The sequence below is a fragment of the Eschrichtius robustus genome, chromosome 19 (assembly GCF_028021215.1).
Source record: "Eschrichtius robustus isolate mEscRob2 chromosome 19, mEscRob2.pri, whole genome shotgun sequence".
NCBI lineage: Eukaryota > Metazoa > Chordata > Mammalia > Artiodactyla > Eschrichtiidae > Eschrichtius > Eschrichtius robustus.
This window is the reverse complement of record NC_090842.1, coordinates 31,855,601-31,876,349: the sequence shown is the minus strand read 5'-3', so window position 1 is coordinate 31,876,349 and position 20,749 is coordinate 31,855,601. Positions and strand designations below refer to the sequence as shown.

The 20,749-nt window shown below is 33.9% G+C and overlaps 1 protein-coding gene across 17 annotated transcripts in view; it reads left to right on the top strand.

The window, feature by feature from the left end:
- CHD9 (chromodomain helicase DNA binding protein 9) overlaps window positions 1–20,749 on the top strand; it is a 244,201-nt gene that overhangs the window by 155,388 nt on the left and 68,064 nt on the right. For all 17 annotated transcript variants that reach the window (XM_068529053.1, XM_068529054.1, XM_068529051.1 and 14 more), the window contains 9 exons: window positions 1,776–1,897; window positions 5,076–5,319; window positions 9,230–9,406; window positions 10,756–10,899; window positions 10,996–11,251; window positions 12,352–12,562; window positions 14,207–14,402; window positions 15,664–15,831; window positions 16,512–16,691. In XM_068529053.1, coding sequence (XP_068385154.1) covers window positions 1,776–1,897; window positions 5,076–5,319; window positions 9,230–9,406; window positions 10,756–10,899; window positions 10,996–11,251; window positions 12,352–12,562; window positions 14,207–14,402; window positions 15,664–15,831; window positions 16,512–16,691 — 1,698 coding nt within the window. The remainder of the gene's footprint in view (window positions 1–1,775; window positions 1,898–5,075; window positions 5,320–9,229; window positions 9,407–10,755; window positions 10,900–10,995; window positions 11,252–12,351; window positions 12,563–14,206; window positions 14,403–15,663; window positions 15,832–16,511; window positions 16,692–20,749) is intronic.

Below are 20,749 nucleotides of genomic sequence, written 5' to 3'. Positions count from 1 at the left end.
TGAAAAGACAAGAGCAGATCACTTTCTGATTAGCACCAGAGCTAATGATTAGCTGCCATGTAAAATGTGGAGATGTGATGTAAGAGAAGGAAATGAATGAATTGTTCCATGGAAGAGATCATATTGTTTTTATAACAGTTTTTTTTTTTCTGGTTGTCTTCTTATTTTCTGGTCTTCTTAGTTTATCTCCCAATAATACCCACAGTCTATTACCAAGAACATAGCAGCTCACCTCCATTCCTTTTGATTTCTAAGTACCTTTCCTTGAGCCAGGAAACAAAAGTGTTAATTAACTAATTCAGGGAGGAGTAGTCTAAAGGATATTATGAAAGGGAAAGATATTCTTTTTGGGGTGGGGACCATGCTTCAGTGGTAACCTGATCTTCAGCCTCATTTTAAGTAAGCTATTTTTTTAGATTAGTGGTTCTCAGTCAGAGGTGCTTATCAGAATTACTTTTGGAACTTTTCAAAAATTAGAGATGCCTAGTTTCTGTATCCTGGCTCCAGAATCAGAATATCTGAGAGTGGACCCCAGGTGTTATTAAAAACGTGATTTTGAAGCACATGGTGGGAAGAGCCAGTGCCTTAGATATATAATGTAGTCCTTGGTAAAGGGGACTCAGCCAATAAAATTAATCCCCTCAGTTATTGTAAAATCAATTTGACAACAGTGCTGGTTTATCAAAGTCAAATAATGTAGGAGGTAAGTGATTTTTTTTGCCAGTCTGTTATTAAATAAAACAACATATAAAACATGTAAAGTATCTTTGAGCAAATGAAATTTGTTCCTGGCCTAAACTAAGGAAACAGTGATTGGATTGCTGAAAAGAAAATTATGGAGAATATTAATTAATGTGGAAATTATTTTAAACAATAATTAAAGCAATATTATATGTTAATTATTTTAAAGTTCATTGGCTACCATTTAAGAAATATTTTTTTTAGTAAACCCTAAATTTTTCATATTTGGATGCCATTATAAGATAGTATTTTTAAAATGTATTTATAATTGTTTCTACAGTATAGAATACAGTTTTCTGTATATTGATCTTATATCATGCAATGTTAGTAAAATCACTTCTTAGTTTATCTTTTTTCTAGATTCCACAGGATTTTCCATGTAGACAAATCATGTCTTCTGTAAATTAAGAAAGTTTTACTTCTTCCTTTCCAACCTTAATGACTTTTATTTCTTGTTCTTGCTTGATTGCTCCTGTTAGAACCTGTAGTACAATGTTGAATAGAAGTGATGACAGTGGACATCCTTGCCTTTTTCTGATCTTAGGGAGAAAGCATTCAGTTTTTCCGTTTTCTGCATCTGCTGAGATTATCCTATTTTTGTTTTTTAGTCTGTTGATCAGCATTGATTAATTTTCAAAGTTAATCCACCTTCCATACCTGGGAAAAACCCCATTTGGTCATGCTTTATTACCCTTTTTATATATTGTTAGATTCCATCTGCTAAAATTTTGTTAGGAATTTTTCATCTCTGTTCATGTGGGGTATTGGTCTCTAGTTTTCCTGTAATGTCTTTGTCTGATTTTGGTATCAGAGTTTCATAGAATGAGCTGGGACATATGCTGTCCTCTTCAGTTTTCTGGAAGAGTTCGTGTAGAACTTATTTGGTCTTCAGATGTTTGTAAAATTTCATCATAATGTCATATAATGTTATTCTATGATTATTTTAAAAGCAATGAATGCTTTTACCATGTATGAGATGTAGGGAAGATCAAAAAATCTAAAATACATCATTCATTCTTTGTTTTTCCACAAAGGACCGTCCTCCTTCTAATATTTGGAAAAAAATAGATCAATCCAGGGATTATAAAAATGGCAATCAACTCAGGGAATATCAACTGGAAGGACTCAACTGGCTCTTATTCAACTGGTACAATAGGTATGTAGTATGTATTAATGGAAAACAAATTTAATGTGTGGTTTTTTTATGTGTTCCAAAATACATTAAGTAAAATTGATACTGATGTTGCTACATTATTACTGTCATGAAGTCTTCATTATTGAAAATGAAGTTGTCGTTAGCTCAAGAAGATATGTACATTATAATTTAGGATTTTGACTACAGTTGCTTCCGTTTAATGTGTACCAATGAGAATAGAAGAAAGTTGATATGTTAATTCATAATTAAATTTGAAATACCTTCATTAATATCATCAAACGTCAGCTATGTTACAGAATGTTTTTCAACTTAACACTACTGTCTGCCAATAGTTGAATCTAGTTAGTAAGGTGTCAGCAGTTCCATCTATAAGAATTACATAGGTCTGTAATGTACGTCTTCAAGGAAGCAGATTGTCAGCAATTGATAAGGAATAGAATACTAAATATAAGAATGTAGTAATGAATTACCCCCATTTATTATTAATTTTCCAAGTTGTTCAAAATGCTTTTCGGAATATTATCTCACCTTTTTTTTAGTGAGGTGGAAAATTAATTGCAAAAGAAGTAAAAAAATGGTATCTTGATTGAGAAAGAAGTCTGATAGTATATATAAAAGAGGAAATGAAGGTACTATTAATAATAATAGCACAAAATTTTATGACGTATTCAAAATCATTTTTCTGTGTTTTTACTTGTCACATGATTCTTCTGTTTCACTAAGTAATGGTGAGTCATGAAACTCAGTCAGATGGAGTTAGGAGGAACCTGTTATTCCACACAGTGCTCTTTCCCCTGGTTTATATTTTCTAAGTGTTAATCATTTTTTCCAAGAGAATCTTCCTGCTAAAATAGTTAACAGAATTTTATTTTAATTGTCTTCTCTTATCAATATCCTTTCCCAGTTACTTGTTTTAAACTTGCACCACTTTCCTCAAGCACTTTATCACAACCCTATCCCCTTCACTCTCTGTATATGACTGCTTCATAGAGAAGCCTAGGGCCAGTAGGTGAATTCATTCAGATTCTTGCCTGCCCTCACACCCAAGCCTACAAATGTATCTCCATCCTTAGCCATTCTTACCTCTGTCCTCACATCAGAAGTTAAAAGGTGCCTCCCCAGAACCAAGACTAATGCTACCACCTCAGCTCTTGACAGGCATCTCATCCAATCTTTTCAGAACCTCACTTCAATCACTTATTATCCTTCTCTGTTATATCTTCAAACTATCTCTTAAGACTGGTGCCCTCCCTTCAGTCTGTGAACAAATTTGGGTTTAACTTATATATAAAAGTAAGGAAAGGAAAGGGTAAACCTTCTCTTGGCTCTGTTTTTCCTTCTAGCTACATTGATCCCTCTTTGTAACTTCCTAGGCAAAGGTCTAGGAAGTGTAGCCTGCATGAACTCTGCCCATTTTCTCATCTCCAGTTCTCCTTAAACCTGTCGTTTGACTTTTGATTCTGTATCATCTCTGAAACTCTTAATTTTCCAATCCAGAAGATATTTTTTAGCCCTGATTTGCTGTCTCTGCTGTGTTAGATAGTAGTTTCTAGTCCTTCCTTTTTTTAACCTTTCCCCTATTCTCGCTCCCAACAGCTTCCACAGTGTGACTCTCCTAGCTCTCCAGTACCTCTGTAACTATTCCTTCCAATAGTCTTTGCTGGTTCTTTTTCCTTGCTTACCCTTTCAGTGTTGTTGGTTTTTTTCTTTCCCAAGGTTCTGTTTTTTACTTTCTTCTCATATTACATGTTTGTTCTCCCTAAGCCAAACTCTACTCCCCCGTGTCTTCACTTATCAATAACATCTCTAACTAAGGCCTTGAACTCCAAGCCCATATTTGTTTACTTCTGGCTACCTTAATGTCTGTCTCAATGATTCTTTAAACCCAGCATATTCAAACTTAACCTTATTATTTCCTGTTTCTTCCATATCAAACTTATTCTTCAAATATTTTACATCTTGGTTAATAATAACACAACTTATTTAGTCCCCCAAACTGAAATCTGACTGTCATCCTACACTCCATATATCTGATTGGTCACTAAGTCCAAATCATTCTAACATGTAATTAACTTTGTGATCAGTTTTCTCCTCTTGATCCCTCCTACCTTAGTCCAAATATCCACCCATTCTTTCCTGCATTATTGCGGTACTTTCCCAATTACTGTCCAAATTGCAAGTCACTTCACCTTCTGATATTCACAGTGGCACCAGAGTAAACTTCAAGTACAAACCTAATCTCATCAGGTTTCTTTAAAAATGTTCACTGACTCTCTCATTCATAATATTGTAGAATGATTTCTAACCTTTATTTTTGACCCCTGCTTATCTTAGTAAGATCCCTTCCCTTTACCATTCCCTCAAAACCATATTAAATAGCTTGTGGCCTCCCAGTTGATCATGTTCTTTACACTTATGCTCCTTTGCTCTGCCCCCTGGCAAAATGCTCCTCATTACTGTCCTCCTCTCTGAAGGCAGTCTTATCTTCTCTCATCTCTTCTAGCCAGGGTTAGATGCTTACGGCTCTGAGGTTCCATAATAAACACTGATAATTCTTAACTGGCCATATATCATAATCATCTGTGCAACTTATTTTAAAAATTACAGTTGCTTTTATCCTACTCCATGCACATTGAATCAGAATGTAAAGGAGAAGGCCATGGTTATCTATTTCTTAGGCTGTTCCAGTGTATAGCCAGAGTCGAAAACCAGTTCTTTGTGCTTCTGTGATAGCACATTGTGTGACTATTTATTTATTTATTCATATGTCTGCTTTTCTAATAGATACAAGCCCCTGGAAGGCAGAGAACATGTTCTATTTCTTTTGTATCCCATCTTCTCATACTATCCGTGAGATACAGAAAGCATTTAATAAATGTTTCCTGAATAAATAACGTATTTAGTTTACCTTGCTCTTGCCATTTCGTTCTTTTAAAAAATCAGGTATCTAACAGGTGGTATCTTTATTTTGGAGGTACAAAAATCTGTAGTTGTCCCTTTGCAATATTACAATAAAATTATAATCTTTAGCCAAATCTGCACTTCAGCAACTTCTACGTTTTAAATACAAGTATTTTAACTTGATCACTGGTTATTTTTTTTAATATTTATCTTTTAAAACATTGTAGTATACAGAAAACCCCAAAATCTACATGGGTAATATATTTGTTTATTTCAGACGAAACTGCATTTTAGCAGATGAAATGGGTCTTGGCAAAACCATTCAATCAATTACATTCCTCTACGAAATCCTTCTGACTGGTATAAGAGGACCTTTCCTGATTATTGCTCCACTTTCTACTATTGCAAACTGGGAGAGAGAATTTCGTACGTGGACTGATATTAATGTTGTGGTTTATCATGGGAGCCTGATTAGCAGACAAATGATACAGCAATATGAGATGTACTTCAGGGACTCACAGGTGTGTTATTGGTGATTTTTTTTGTTGTTTGAAAGGTCAGGTTTGCAAAAGATAAGCATTACATATTAATTACTTTCAAATTTATGATAGATTTTAATTGCCTACTTAAATCTTAATCTGATCTCTTTATTCATCATATTTATTTTACAATAAATTTTAGTAGCTGAAGAGACAAATGACAGAAGTAGCCAAGTTCACGCTCTAGTTCACTGGAAGGAAGTATGGTGATTTATACAAATGTACAAATTTGATTGTATACTTAATTTTTCAACTAGAATAATTGTTTTACTAATTGTTTTCAACTACACATTAAATTTATTTTAAAAATAATGTGTCTCTTTGATCATCCTCCAGTTTTTTCCCTCCATTTTAAAATTTACATCTTCAGTGACCACCATGGGTTTGAATGCCCTTTGAGGTGAAACCATAGGTTCTCTTGTGTGTTCAATGAATTTTGATTTTAGACAGTTTTTTAAAATTTGGTTTGTTTTCTATATTGGTACAAGCATATGTCTGTATCTTTCTCCCCTTTAGATTGGTTATTTCATTACTCTATTGCTTTGATGGTTTTCTTCCCTATATCCTAGGGGCACATTTTCCATTTTACTTTGGCCACTTACTCTTTAGGAAGGAATACCTATTTTTCTGCTAAATACACAGATCATAAAATTGAGATGACATTATAAGAAAGAATTCCCTAGCAGAAGGTTAAGACTAGAAAACATGAAGTTCCGAGTTGCAGTTTTGAGTGGTAGTTTGACTCTTCTTAGGTAAACCTTTTATTAAGAAATAAGAAACAAAATTAATTAGAACAACTCACACAAAATTGTACTTTTTCATTGGAAAAGGTTATGGCACTCTGCCTCAATATAGCACCGTAATATTTTATTTTCTTGCACTGATTCTTCTGTTTTATAAGGACCATTATAACATATGGCCAGGTCATGGGATGTGATATAGGCTAAGGTAAGGTAAAGTGCATAGCCTTCTACTTTTGCCTCCCAATTACAACTGATTTTCTACTTATTTGAGGCTGAATATCAATAAAATTGATTGATTTTTTTCCTTTAACCTCCTTTCCCTTCTACTTCTATGGTTGAAATAATTAGATTTCTATGAAATTAAGTATGTCTGCAATCAGTTGTACTGAAAATTATTACCCTTGCACCTTTGGAGCCTATGACATCTTAGTTAAGTTATAGTTTCATTTCCTTCCATAGTGTTTTATTATTCTTAATTGTACATTAATAGAATTTTAGAGCTCTATGATATCATTAAAATCATTTAGTTTGATCTCATTTTTTAAAGGTACATTAAAGTATTGGAAGCTTAAAGATTTTTAACAAGGTTACAGTTTTAATATATGTCTTGTATGAGTTTGGTATAAATGTGATAGCCAGAAGCTGAAAGATTCTTGATGTGTTGTAAACTGAATAGTATATTAAATTATATTTTTATGGTAAATGTTATACATTCTAGAAGAATATTATGTGAAGGGTTTAAAATTTCAAGAGATAAAGATGTCTTGTAATGAGCTAAATAGCTCTATACTTCAAATATAGAAATAATTTTCAGAGTTAATTCTTTCAAATATATTTTAATATAAATTAAATGAACATTTAACTTCTGCTTTTTCCAAGTTATTAATAAATAAGCTTGAAATCACATAAGTAGTAAAATTATGTTGTAATTTTCTCAATTGCCTTGGAAAAAGTAGCAGAGATACTAACACTAATATCCACAGGAATTTATTGAGTATTTACCATGTGCCAGGCATTGTGCTAAACAGTTTGCATGTAGTATTTCACTTAATCTTTGTAATATCAAAGATTAATATCAAAGATTAATTTATCACCTTGTAAATAGGTGATAATATCATCCTCATTTACAAATGAGGAAACCAAGGTAAAAAGAAGTGATGTAGTTTCCCCTAAAATCACAGAGCATAACTGGGATTAATAAACCCAAGTCAATTAGACTCAAGAGCCCCTGTTCTTAAACACTGCAATATTACTCTTAACTGAATGCATCATATCCCAGGTTTTTAGAGCTGTGTAAATACCATAGACTTATACTTTATAACTATCAATATTTTAATAATATTCTACTGGAGCTGTTGTTCAGCTTAATGGCCAGCATATGCAATCAATATGAATTATTCTAAAATTAGTGTAATTAAGTTGATAGGAATTAAAATCTAAACCAGATCGCATGATCCTTCTTAACCATTCATTTCTCCTAAGCCCTAATAGTTTATAATTTTCAGTTGCATTTAAACATTCTCTTCACTTGGATTCCAGTACTTTATACTGTCCTATGTCACCACCTATTCCTTCTGAAGCCCTCTTCAACCAATTCCTTCTTGTCTTCCCATATCTAATCTTGGGGGTGAACCCAGGGCTCAGTCTTCAGACTTTTTATATCCATACTCATTCCATCAGAGATTTCATTCAGTCACACAACTTAATTACTGTCTGTACTGCTGGAAACTCCTAAATCTATATCACCAACTCTGACCTCTTTCCTAAATTCCAGAGTCATATGCAAATGCCTACTCAATTACTCCACTTGAATATCTATAATAGACATCTCAAACATAACATGTCTAAAACCAGAATCCTGCATTTCCTCATTGTAGTAAATGGCAACACCAACTTCTAGTTGAGCGAAAAAGTTTAGTCAAACTTGAATCCTCTCTTTATCTCACTCCACTCCTATCCATTAGTAAATCCTGTTGGTTCTACCTTCCAATTAAATCCGGAACTGAGAACTTCTCATGACCTCCATTGAAGATCTCTTGCTTGGATTACTACAGCAGCCTCTTAACTGGTTTCTATGATCCTGTCCTTGGCCTTTGTCAGACAGTTTTTACCAGAACAGCCAAGGGATTCTTTTTAAATATATGTCAAATCATGACACTTCTTGTCTCAAAACCCTCCTATAGCTTCTTGCTCACAGTAAGAGCCAGAGTCCTTACCACAGCTTTTAAGGCCGTATATAGCCTCATCCCCTCCATTCTCACTGGATTTCAACCACTCTGGGTTTCTTGCTATTATTTGAATACTGCCAAAGATACTCCCACATTACAGCGTTCACACTCTCTATTTCTACCAAGAATTCTTTCTCGTACAGATCTCTAGATACTAACATGGCTTCCTCCCTCATCTTCAGGACTTTGCTCAAATGTCACTTAATGATGGCCTCCCAGCCACTCTAAATGAAATGGGAATGGTCACCTCCAACCCCATACTTCCTACTCCCCATCCCTGTTTTATTTTAGTCTATGACTTCTATTTCTTAGATTTTTGTTTTTTGTTTTTTTTTTAATTTTTGGTGGGTTTTTTGGTTTGTTTTTCTTAATGGCTATGTCCTATATTTGAGTCGTCGGAATGTAAGTTCCACTTGGATAATTATTTTTGTCTGTCTTGTTTACTACTATATTTCCAACAACTAGAACAGAGACACTCAATAAATACTTGCTGAATAAATGACATGAGTGGCCAATTTTTGTATTAACTACTTATCTACCATTATATGTGTGGAGTCATGGGTATAAGTAACACTCATTAATGCTGAAATTTCATTGGCTAGATTTTATAATAACCATTTCTTTTTTGACTTAACATTGTTATTACAACTCTTAAAAATTATAAAATGTTTTATCAAGGAATACTTATTTGGCTATAATTATTAATTGTATAATTTTTAACAACATTCTTGAAGACAGCAATCTGAAACAGTTTTAATGCTAAAGTTCCTCATTTTAAGGGGGTGTCTGCATACATAAAAATTTCAGTGGAAAATGTTTTATAGCAGATGTCATTAAATGATTTTTATGCTGCTTGACAGGAATTAAAAATTATGATCAAGACATTCTAGCAAATTATTGTATTTGGTAATAAATTTCTAGGGGCGAATCATTCGAGGAGCTTACAGATTCCAAGCCATCATCACCACTTTTGAAATGATTCTTGGAGGCTGTGGAGAGCTTAATGCAATTGAATGGCGATGTGTGATTATTGATGAAGCACATAGGTTAAAAAATAAAAATTGTAAACTTCTAGAAGGTCTGAAACTCATGAATCTGGTAAGTAACTTAATGTCATTTTTATGACTGACTTCTGTTTCTTAGCTACATAGTAAAAAGAGCTAATGCCAAAAACTTATTCCTTTTTTTATTTTAAAATACAGATTTCTGATTTCTATCTGTGATAATTAAGATTATTTTGCTTTAATTAATTAGTAAGGGGGAAAGAATCTCATCTGTTTTCTAAGACTTAAATTGTTTAGTTCTTTCCCCCAAAAAGCTTTAGTAATTAACTGCTGGAATTAGAGAGAGAGAAACCTCTGTAGAGTGTCCTATTGAAAGAAATAAAACTACAAGTTTTAAGGCATAAATTCCTCAATAAAAAGCCCTTTCACCAAAGTTATATTATGCAGATCATTTATGATAGAGGGATAAAGTTTCTACACAATTCTACATACTTAGCATATATTTATTATAATGGATTTTTGAAAGTCATTAGTGTGTTTGCTTTAAAATCAAAGTATTTTGTGTTTTTTAACATTTTGATTTAATTAACATCACATAATTAGTACATGAGCACTTGAACAAATGACCCAAAGATATAGAACTACATACAGTAAAACACTAAAGTGCTCCTTCTTACTCTTCATCCACTCCCACCCCTTCTCTTCCCCTCCTTACTCCAATATTTGCAGATTGGTATATATCAGTCTAGACTGTTTCCTAACATTAAATACTTATGCAGACATACAGATGCACATACAAATATTTAGGTTAGGAATTTAGAGGTATTGCCAAATCAAATTTCAAATACTTTGTACTATTATCATTAAAAATATTTTATTTTTATTTCCTTTTGTTACTATTTTGTTTAATTTGTAATGCAATTCTAGTTTGGAAGTATATTCCAATCAGCCGTTCACATTGTTGCTTTGTAGTTTTAATGATTTAAGAATTTGTTCTTGTGTAAAAAGTCAAGTGATGATCTGCCAAATTATAAAGAATGAGCACTGTTCTGTATACAAATTACCATTGAGTAATGGTTGCATAACCCCCAAAATGCCCTCTTTGTTCTTTAAAATGTCTGTTTCCTTGAAAAAAAACCTAAAATATGCTTCTTAATTATTTAGAATTTTTCTTTTAAAAGCAATAGGTAAGAATAGCAGACAAAGTAAACTATTATGAGAATGATATAGAGTTTTTAAAAAGTGATTGAGAAAGCAAATTAATGATGTATGGGTAGAGATGTATTGGGTTGACTCTTGAAAATTATGGTGAGAAAAATATTTGCTTTTCAAACACTGAAACATTTGATAACCTATGTCAGCTTTCATATAATTTTAGTACTATGGTGTTTGACATGAACACTATAGTACATGTTATTGACATGTTATTCTTGCTTTATATAGGAGCACAAGGTGCTTTTGACTGGCACACCTCTCCAAAATACAGTTGAAGAACTATTCAGTCTTCTTCACTTTCTGGAACCCTTAAGGTTTCCTTCTGAATCAACGTTCATGCAAGAATTTGGGGATCTGAAAACAGAGGAACAGGTATCCTGTTGGTCTTTGTAAATAAGCACATCAAATCTCTTCTCATTGTAATTATGTATATGTATGCTACATATATTTTCATCATTTTTTATGCAGGTGCAGAAACTTCAGGCTATCTTGAAACCAATGATGTTGAGACGATTGAAAGAAGACGTGGAAAAGAAGTTGGCACCTAAGGAAGAAACCATCATTGAAGTGGAACTTACTAACATTCAGAAGAAATACTACCGGGCTATTCTGGAGAAGAACTTTTCGTTTTTATCCAAAGGAGCAGGACAGACTAATGTACCCAACTTGGTCAATACCATGATGGAGCTCAGGAAGTGCTGTAATCACCCATATCTTATCAAAGGTAGCTTAAAAGGATTGCAAACAAATCCTCTTCTTTCAACAAATACTCATGAAAAAATAACACACCACCACTACAGCTATAGTGGCTGTTATAAGGAGAGGCAGTGATCCTATAACTCTCCACCCTGGTGTTCTGAGGGATTACAAGTGTTCCAGAGTCAGGGGCAGTGTGAGCTACTTCATTACAGTGTCCCATGTTAGCATCACCAGATTACAAAAGCAGGAGTTGTGTTCAGTCTAGAGTGGACTGTAATTCCTCCTCCAGTTTAATCCTCCTTATGGACAAAGACAGCAAAGCCTGTCTTTGAACCTCCGAATTTACATTTTTCTTCCTGGTTTCTGTTCAGTCTGGATACCCTAGTTATTGTCTCTCAATTTTTATGTTCTAGTAACATTACTTCTTAAGATCTTGTCAGCCTCTCTACTAACGGTCTCTCTGTACAACATTTGGGTATTTTCACTTATTCCTGGGAATATACTCTTAACTTTATCCAAGACAAGCCATTTCTTAGACCAGTAACTAACTCCCTTGCAATCCTGGTACTCTTATGGCTAGACAGGCTGAAGGAAAGCAGAGAGCCTCTAATGCTAATCTAGACTCTGGAAGAAGTATGGTCAAAGTCCTGTAACTTGACTTCCCTTTTAATTTTTCTTGTTTGTTTGTTTTGATGGCAAGCAAGATGCCCATCCAGATTAAGTATAATCACCTTTCAGTCCTGATCACTGTTATATTGGTGTTTAAATACTAGATGTTTATCTAAAAATATGTGTTTACTCACCTAAGTTAGAACCACATTTTCATTAATACTTTTCCTAATAGCATTCATTAAACATTTAGCAAACATAAAATTTATATAAGCCATTATGCCCAGTGTCTTGGGAGATTAAAAAATGCTTAAGACACTGTCCATATCCTCAGTTACAGGCTGGTGTTGGTGGGGATTTAGCCACAAACATAAATAATTCTGATAAAAGCAGTGTACCTACCATTAGAAAATTTTAATGTTACAGAAGCACAGAGGAGCACTATTTTAAAAAGAAAGTAGTTGGGAGTCATCTGCATTTGTGCACTGATGCTATCTTCTTATATTTCTTTGACAGGTGCTGAGGAGAAAATACTTGGAGAATTTAGAGATACATATAATCCAGCTGCTTCTGATTTTCATCTTCAAGCAATGATCCAGTCTGCTGGTAAATTGGTCCTTATTGATAAATTGCTTCCTAAAATGAAAGCAGGAGGTCACAAAGTGCTCATCTTCTCTCAGATGGTACGCTGCCTTGATATCCTGGAGGACTATCTTATACATAAAAGGTAAGGCATATAATTCACCACTGAACTATACTATAAATTATGCTAAGTATATGTTGTCAAGTTTTTTGCAGCACTGTACTGTAACCCAACTTTATTCACATCTTCCTCTTTATCTAGGTAAGAATCCATTTAAATCTCTGCATAAAGATTGTTTAAGATTACGTGTCAGGTGTTTTCCTAACCTATATATGCTGCAATAGTAGACAGGGCTAAGGAGACTGATTAAGAAAGTTTTGCAAATTGACAGGTTGTTGACCTACAAATGGGTTTGCTAGTGTACATTTTATTTGATTTGTTAACCTTGTAGCAACATTTTAAATGGATTTATAACTATCTTCAAAATTAAAATGATTCAAGATCCTTTTCAGATCTTTTTCATTGTTAAAATTAGAACCTGAACTTGCTGCACTTTGACTTATTGTACACTATATAATACTTGCTCATGTTTTAATTTTTTCTGATGTGTTTAATGTAGGTGTTTTGTTTTGGTTTGGTTTTTTTGGTGTGTGACAGTAAGATAGTCTTAAATAATGTCTAATCGGTATTTGGATAAATAGGATATTTATCATGGGATATTTATCAGAGCACTTGGTGGGCCAATTAGAAATCAACACATTAATACAAAAGAGAATCTGAAGATTCAGCTGTAATTGTTTACTATATTTTGATCCTTATTAATAAGTAAAGATCTGCCTATACTACTTAATATTATCAGAGATTTTGTAGTTCATTTTTATTTTTCATTTTGTTTTTAGTTCCATTTTAGTGTCAGTGTTCCTTTCATTTAGTCTTATTCCAAAATGTGTATTATTCTCAGTTTTATACCACGTAAGTAGAAGGAGATTAAATTGCAGTATTCCTAAAATAGCCATTCTTGCATTTTCTTGATGTCTTTACACGAAGAACTTTGTAAGCTAAAGATAAATTTGACTTATGATGAATTTCATGGAAAACCTCAGATTTCTTTAATGTCAAAAGTAACATTATTAGAAGTCACACCCCCGTTTCACAGGTACTAGAGATAACAGTGGAGCTGCTGCTGAGACTAGTAAATTACAGGTGGAAAGAAGTGTCTTGAACCAGAAGAGGTGTGGCAAGTGTCATGTGTATTCCTCTTCTAGTTCCTAAATTTTTATGTATTTTATTTTTATTGATGTTAAATGAGGAAGGATACAAGAAGTTAAAATTCAATTGCTTGGCAGTGATGACTATAAAGTATTAGCATTATAGTTTGCCCTTAATAAATTATAGTTTACAAGCAAGTATATCAGTTGAGAGAATAGCATGATTGAGGTAGAGAGAAATGTTTTTAAGCTTCTTATATTGAGTTTTATGAAAGTCTTTGCTTCTTGCCAAAAAAAAAAAAAAAGCCATTTGTTACAATGAGATCAGTAAAGTATATTAATTGTAAAGGTATTTTACCTATAAATCCAGCAATGCAGAGATTCTGTAACTTTGTGTTTCCTACTTAGCACCAACACTGAGAAGAATAAAACCATAGAAACTAGTTGGGGTAATATCACTTCTTAATTTTGTAGTAAACATAATGTTGCAGGAAAACAGATATGTGTCTGTCACATTTGATAGAATGCCTTCATTTTCATTATACTCATCTATCTAAATTTATTGCATTTCATTTGATAGATATTTATATGAGCGAATTGATGGAAGAGTCAGGGGGAATCTTCGACAAGCTGCTATAGATCGATTTAGTAAACCTGATTCAGATCGATTTGTCTTTCTTCTGTGTACCCGAGCTGGTGGGTTGGGCATCAACTTAACTGCAGCTGATACATGTATAATTTTTGATTCTGATTGGAATCCTCAAAACGACCTTCAGGTAAACAAATTCCTTGGCTAAGAGAATTTTTGTTTAAATTCCCATAGCTATCTTTGATAATCCACCTGTTTTATTTTTATATGGACAAACTAACATGTATGTTTCCCTAAGAAATATCTATGCCAAATAAAATAGGTGAAATTATTTTTATTTTAATTTAATGACAATAAAATAAAAAATACTTATTTAGGTTACGTATCATACTTCTAGAAAAGGTTTACCTACTCAAGTACAGTATTGTTCAAAGTATATCATGTAGATTTGAGAAAAGGTCTATACACTTTAAGAATAACTTATTTTACTGCCTTAAAAATAAGTACTAGCTTATCCTGATATCCTCTTCTTAATCATTACATAATATAATATGCATGGAATTGAGACATAATTGCCTTTTTATGAAATGCTGTAGAAAATTAATGTATACATATAAATTAAGACTGTACTTGAACTTCGTTGGAACATAGGAATATTAATTAGTGAGTAGAGTGAGTCAGTGTTTACAGAAAATGTGTATCTAGGAAGGATATGAGAAGAGAACAAAGTATTGGAGAAATTCTTCTTTTATTGTTCATGATAGTCTCAGTAGTACTGTAATTGATTGATATTATTCTTGAGAATATACCTGGCTTAATAAAAGATAATGTTTTAACCTCTCATGTTTATAATCTGGTTCAAAATTTATCAGACAAGTTTTAAGTTTAGGAACCCGAGATAAAATGCGAAGCTCTTATGTAATCTCTGATGTCTCTACTTCCGACATGTCTGCATATTAGATAACTAGTTCTTTCTTTGTTTAAATAAAATTTAGGCCTCCAGAGCTGTTCACCTTAGGTGTTTACTCCCCTCAGAATTACCCAGCTTAAGTAAAATATATTGAAAAGATTGTTGATAATGTAGTAGGAAAAAAAGTAGAAACTTAGCATTAGATTTTAAGTTTAAAGCCAGAGGCTAAAAAAAGTCTGTTCACAGAGTTTATGTTCCTGTCTAGAATTATGCTGATGACACCCTCTTTAAAAAACAGTATTTCTTTATGGATTTATAGTCCCTGAAATATGTTGAAATTTTAATTTATTGCTGATTGTGGAATCATGTCTCATTTTAGTAAGTTCTACCTTCATTTCCAGAGAAAGGTTATATGTAATTCAGTAGCAAGAGTGTATAAAAATTCTTGCACATACTTTTATATTCCATCAAGATGGTTTAATGCGTAATGCCTTTGTGCTATTTTATAAATTAATCTATAACTTCTCATTTTTTATAGGCCCAAGCTCGTTGCCACAGAATCGGTCAGAATAAGGCAGTTAAAGTCTACCGACTAGTAACTCGTAACTCATATGAAAGAGAGATGTTTGACCGAGCCAGTCTGAAACTGGGTCTAGATAAGGCTGTATTACAGAGCATGAGTGGAAGAGAAAGTAATGTTGGTGGTGTACGTATATTTTCTTCTTCACCTGGAGTTTTCCTGTTTTTGTTTACATTTAGTTTAAACGTCAGATAGCATATTATTTAATTTTGATCCATTACTAAACAGTAGATAGATACCTTTATGTAAGGAGGAATGTCAGAATAGTTAGTACTTTTGGAACCTGTTCTGTCTATATAGCGTCAATGCTTGTGAATTCTAAGAATGTGTTTTCAAGTAGAAATTCTTCCTTTCAGGACATTTGTATCATGGCACAGCAAAGCAGAATTTGTGTTTTTCTGCATTTTTTCTATTAACATTTTTCAAGTTGTGTTTTCAGGGCCAAACTGTTAGCGTTGGCTTTCTCTTGCTATAAATGATGTTTTTGGCATTTTTCCCCCTCAAAATCTTATTTATATCTTGTGCTTATAACACCTCTAGAATCCTAGTACTAAAAAGAACCTTGAGAGGTTACCTGCCCCAGAGGTTTTGTTTTAACTGGAGTTATTTTAGGCAAATGGCAAATCTTACTTTAAAGATAGTAAAGAGTCAACAACCTCAATATGTTCTTTTAGAGAATTCTCTCAGGTACATCCCAAGCCCCAAATGCAATTTAAACATGACTTCTGTGTTCTTTAACATTCTTTAGGGATACTTTCTCATTTTATGAACTTGAAAAAACTATTACCAAAATTTTGTCTCTTTAGATTCAACAGCTTTCCAAAAAGGAAATAGAAGATCTGCTTCGAAGAGGTGCTTATGGTGCCATTATGGAAGAAGAAGATGAAGGCTCTAAATTCTGTGAAGAAGATATTGATCAGATTTTACTACGTCGTACAAAAACCATTACAATTGAATCAGAAGGACGTGGGTCAACATTTGCCAAGGTAACAGTGAGTGATATTTTATAAAAAAAAAAAAACAAACCTGTAATGTTCTCTCCTAAAAAAATTCAACTGTCTCTTACTCTACTAATTATTTGAGGAGCATCTACTTAATGTTTAAATAAACTGAATTACTCAAAAGAAGTAGGTAATATATTCTTTTCCTTCATTTATTTCTGATCTCTCACATCAAATTTCACATGTACTCTTCTGATGCTAGTGAAATGGAGTAGGAGTAATAACTAGAAGTGGTTCTAAGTATTCATCAGAGTAGAACATTTGAAGTCAAATTTAGAAATCAAAGAATATATATGCCAGACTTCCCTGGTGGTGCAGTGGTTAAGAATCTGCCTACCAATGCAAGGGACACGGGTCCGAGCCCTGGCCCGGGAAGATCCCACATGCCGCGGAGGAACTAAGCCCGTGTGCCAGAACTACTGAGTCTGAGCTCTAGAGCCCGCAAGCCACAACTACTGAGCCCACGTGCCACAACTACTGAAGTCCGCGTGCCTAGAGCCCATGCTCCACAACAAGAGAAGCCACAGCAATGAGAAGCCCGCGCACCACAACAAAGAGTAGCCCCCGCTCACCGCAACTAGAGAAAGCCCGGGCACAGCAACGAAGACCCAACACAGCCAAAAATAAATAAATAAATAAATTTTTTAAAAAAAAGAACGTATATGCCAAAGTCAGAGCAAAATATAAGTAATATAGTGTAGGAGGTTAAATCATCGTATATTAACTTATATTAATTTAAAGTACTTCAAGGAGAGAAAGGATTTCTAGTTTAATTTTAAATATTTAAATCAAGTTTGGGGAGGATAAAATGAAATTTGTGTCTTGAAAAGAAATATTAATAACTGTATCACCCCTATTTGGGGAAAACATTTTAAAAGTTTACTAACTGCCTGTATGTTCTTCCCCCCAACCCCCAATAGAGACATAGTAAACCTATATCTTGCATTCATCTGAAGAGTTTTTTATTGCAGTATTCTGTCCCACCTGCACTGATTCATACAGGTTTTCTCCTTTCCACTTTACTTCCTTTCTACATTTTCTTCATTCATCCCCTCTCCACTTCCAACCCAGAAGTCTTTCTTCATCTTTATGGAGAGCACTGTAGTATATAGCAGGTAGTCCAGGTGCTACACCAAAAGTAATGATACCAATCTTCATCTGAAAATTTTTTCTTGCATTCATTCAGGAAATTAATGTAATCTTGTGTTAGGTACTTTACTAAGTGTTGGGAACACTAAAATGAAAGGATTCTAGTTGCTGAAAAAAGTAAAGAAGAAGGTGTTAATTCTGCGTAAAATGGGAGAACAGCAAATCAAGAAAGCCTTTTCAGAGAAGATAACGTTTGAGCTGAGTGTTGAAGGAAGTTTGAATTTCGTTGTGTTACAAAAAGAGAAAGCCACATAAATGAATTACATGTTACTAACGTACAAGGAAGATTGCAAGAACTATGGCGTAGGCGTGTATGGATGCACAGTGTAAATTAAATGGAGATGAATATGAAGGTTAGGGAGGTTGGACCCAAATTGTGAAGGGCTCAAAAAAATTCCATTGTGAGGAATTTGAACTTGATCCTGAGGCAGTTAAAAAGCTTTGAAATCCCTTCAAGCAGAAATTGGGCATAATGTGTTCTGGTTTAGAAATTTAACTCTGGCAGCAGTGTAGAGAATGAGATTGAAATGAGAAAGACTAGAGGCATAGAGACCAGATAAGAGGCTTCTATAGGCTGTGGCGATGGGCAAACCAGGGCACTGGAGACCGACTTGAATTAACAGGAATTGATGACCAGTTAGAAATTTGTGGAAGGAGGAGTCAAAAATAACTTGAAGATAGATTTCTGGCCCAAGTAGCTAGGAGGGTCATGGTGTCATTAAGTAAGATAGAGAATGCAGAAGAAGGAAGTATATATGGAGAAAATAAACTATTGGAGCTGTTATATTTGTGGCATTTACAGGGCATCCAAGTGGAGATGTCCAGGAGAGTTGGCTAGATACAGATTTGGGAGTTAATAAAGAAAAAAGCAGAAGAAAGTAGTATTGTGGAAACAAAAGGAATACTGCAGAAGTAAAGTATAAGGTTGAGAACTAAAACTAGGCACGATTGGGTAGATACACCCAGGCTCTATCTTCTTTCCTGAGAAATCTTGTTTCCTTTGGATTCCTTGGTCTTACTCAAGTTGTCAACACACTATGTACAGATACTTTTCCCCTCATGCCTGAAATTATCTGAAATTTAATTTAACCAAAAGGTATTAGTCACAGAAATCACCTTTGTTGATTAGGCCAAGTATAGGGATATTCTCCTTGAAGTTTTATTCGTTTTTTGGTTTTTTTTTTAATTAAGGCATATCCTCATTTACAATGTTAATGATAATAATCATGGGAAGTCAGAACTTCAGGTTTTGAATTCTGACTCATAAGCTTAGTTACCTTGGACAGTTAACTTAACCTTTATGAGTCTTTCTTGTCCTGAACGAGGAGAGCATAATAATCATGCTTGACCTTTCCTACTTTACTATAAAGTGCTATGTGAGTATTATTTTACTCAGGTATGCTCTAATCATAATCAGCTATACTCTAAGAATGTGAAATACTTAAGCACTTAACTATCTATTTTAAACCCTCAAACCAGGGAGTAATTGTTGCATTTGAAAAGAGAGCTTACTGAAAAGGTACCGCAATAGCTGAAGGAGGTACCACATAAACCTGTACTTGTATTATAATTTTTTCATTTCCAGAATTGTGGGGGACTGCCACTACATGGTGGGCATTTGGCATATTAGTGGAATATGGCACTACTATATAGTGGCACCAAAGGAATAAAGTTGATGCTATGTTTTGCTTTTCCTTGGAATGTCCAGAAACTTCAGCTGAGCAGTTATTTTCAGTGGTTTTGGTAAATGTAATTCCAGTCCATGTTTCTATGTAATTATCAAAGAGCTTTCGATAAGAAGCTACATTTATGGACCAGGGTGCATAATAAGACTAATTAGAGTTAGTAAATATATCCATCGACTAACTCATTATTGGTAACCTCATTTACAAGTGGTTATATCACGTAAATCTTGTTTTGAGAGATTTTCATAAGGGCAGTTAGGTGGATCCTAGAAACAGAAAAGTTTCTGGTCTGCTGTTAAATTTGGTGTGGAACAAAAGGCTTTGAGTTGCTTAATTCACAAAAAGAAAACAAAGCGGTCTAAATCAAGCTTCAGTTGGATTGCTTACTTATAAGGGCCCTTCTTTGGCACCTAAGATCTTCTGCTACTTTCTCATATAGGAAGATAGACTTCACCATTTAAAACTTCCCTTGCAAATAATAAAGGAATTTAATGATTAAAGGAATACATGTTAAGAAAAATATTTTGAGGGAAACTGAGATATTAAGACTTAACAGTTGAAAGTAGGCAGTAAACCGGTACTTGATGGAATCTCCTACAACAGGCATTTCATTTCTGTAGGCATTAATCCATTGTTAGAAACCTTGAGAGGGACTTCCCTGGAGGTCCAGTGGTTAAGCCTCCTTGCTTCCACTGCAGGGGAAACTAGGATCCCGCGTGCTGTGCAGTGCGACCCCCCCCCAAAAAAAAAACTTTGAGAATTTTATATGTCATCTTGAAAGTAGGTTATATGCCAGTTAACAAGAGCATCTGGAATTATTTACAAATATTAAAAATTTTTAAGATTGAAAAATAAATTTATCATTTTTCTTATAATGAATATATATATATATTTTTTTAACATCTTTATTGGAGTATAATTGCTTTACAATGGTGTGTTACTTTCTGCTTTATAACAAAGTGAATCAGTTATACATATACATATGTTCCCATATCTCTTCCCTCTTGCATCTCCCTCCCTCCCACCCTCCCTATCCCACCCCTCTAGGTGGCCACAAAGCACTGAGCTGATCTCCCTGTGCTATGCGGTTGCTTCCCACTAGCTATCTATTTTACGTTTGGTAGTGTTTATATGTCCATGCCACTCTCTCACTTTGTCACATCTTACCCCTCCCCCTCCCCATATCCTCGAGTCCATTCTCTAGTAGGT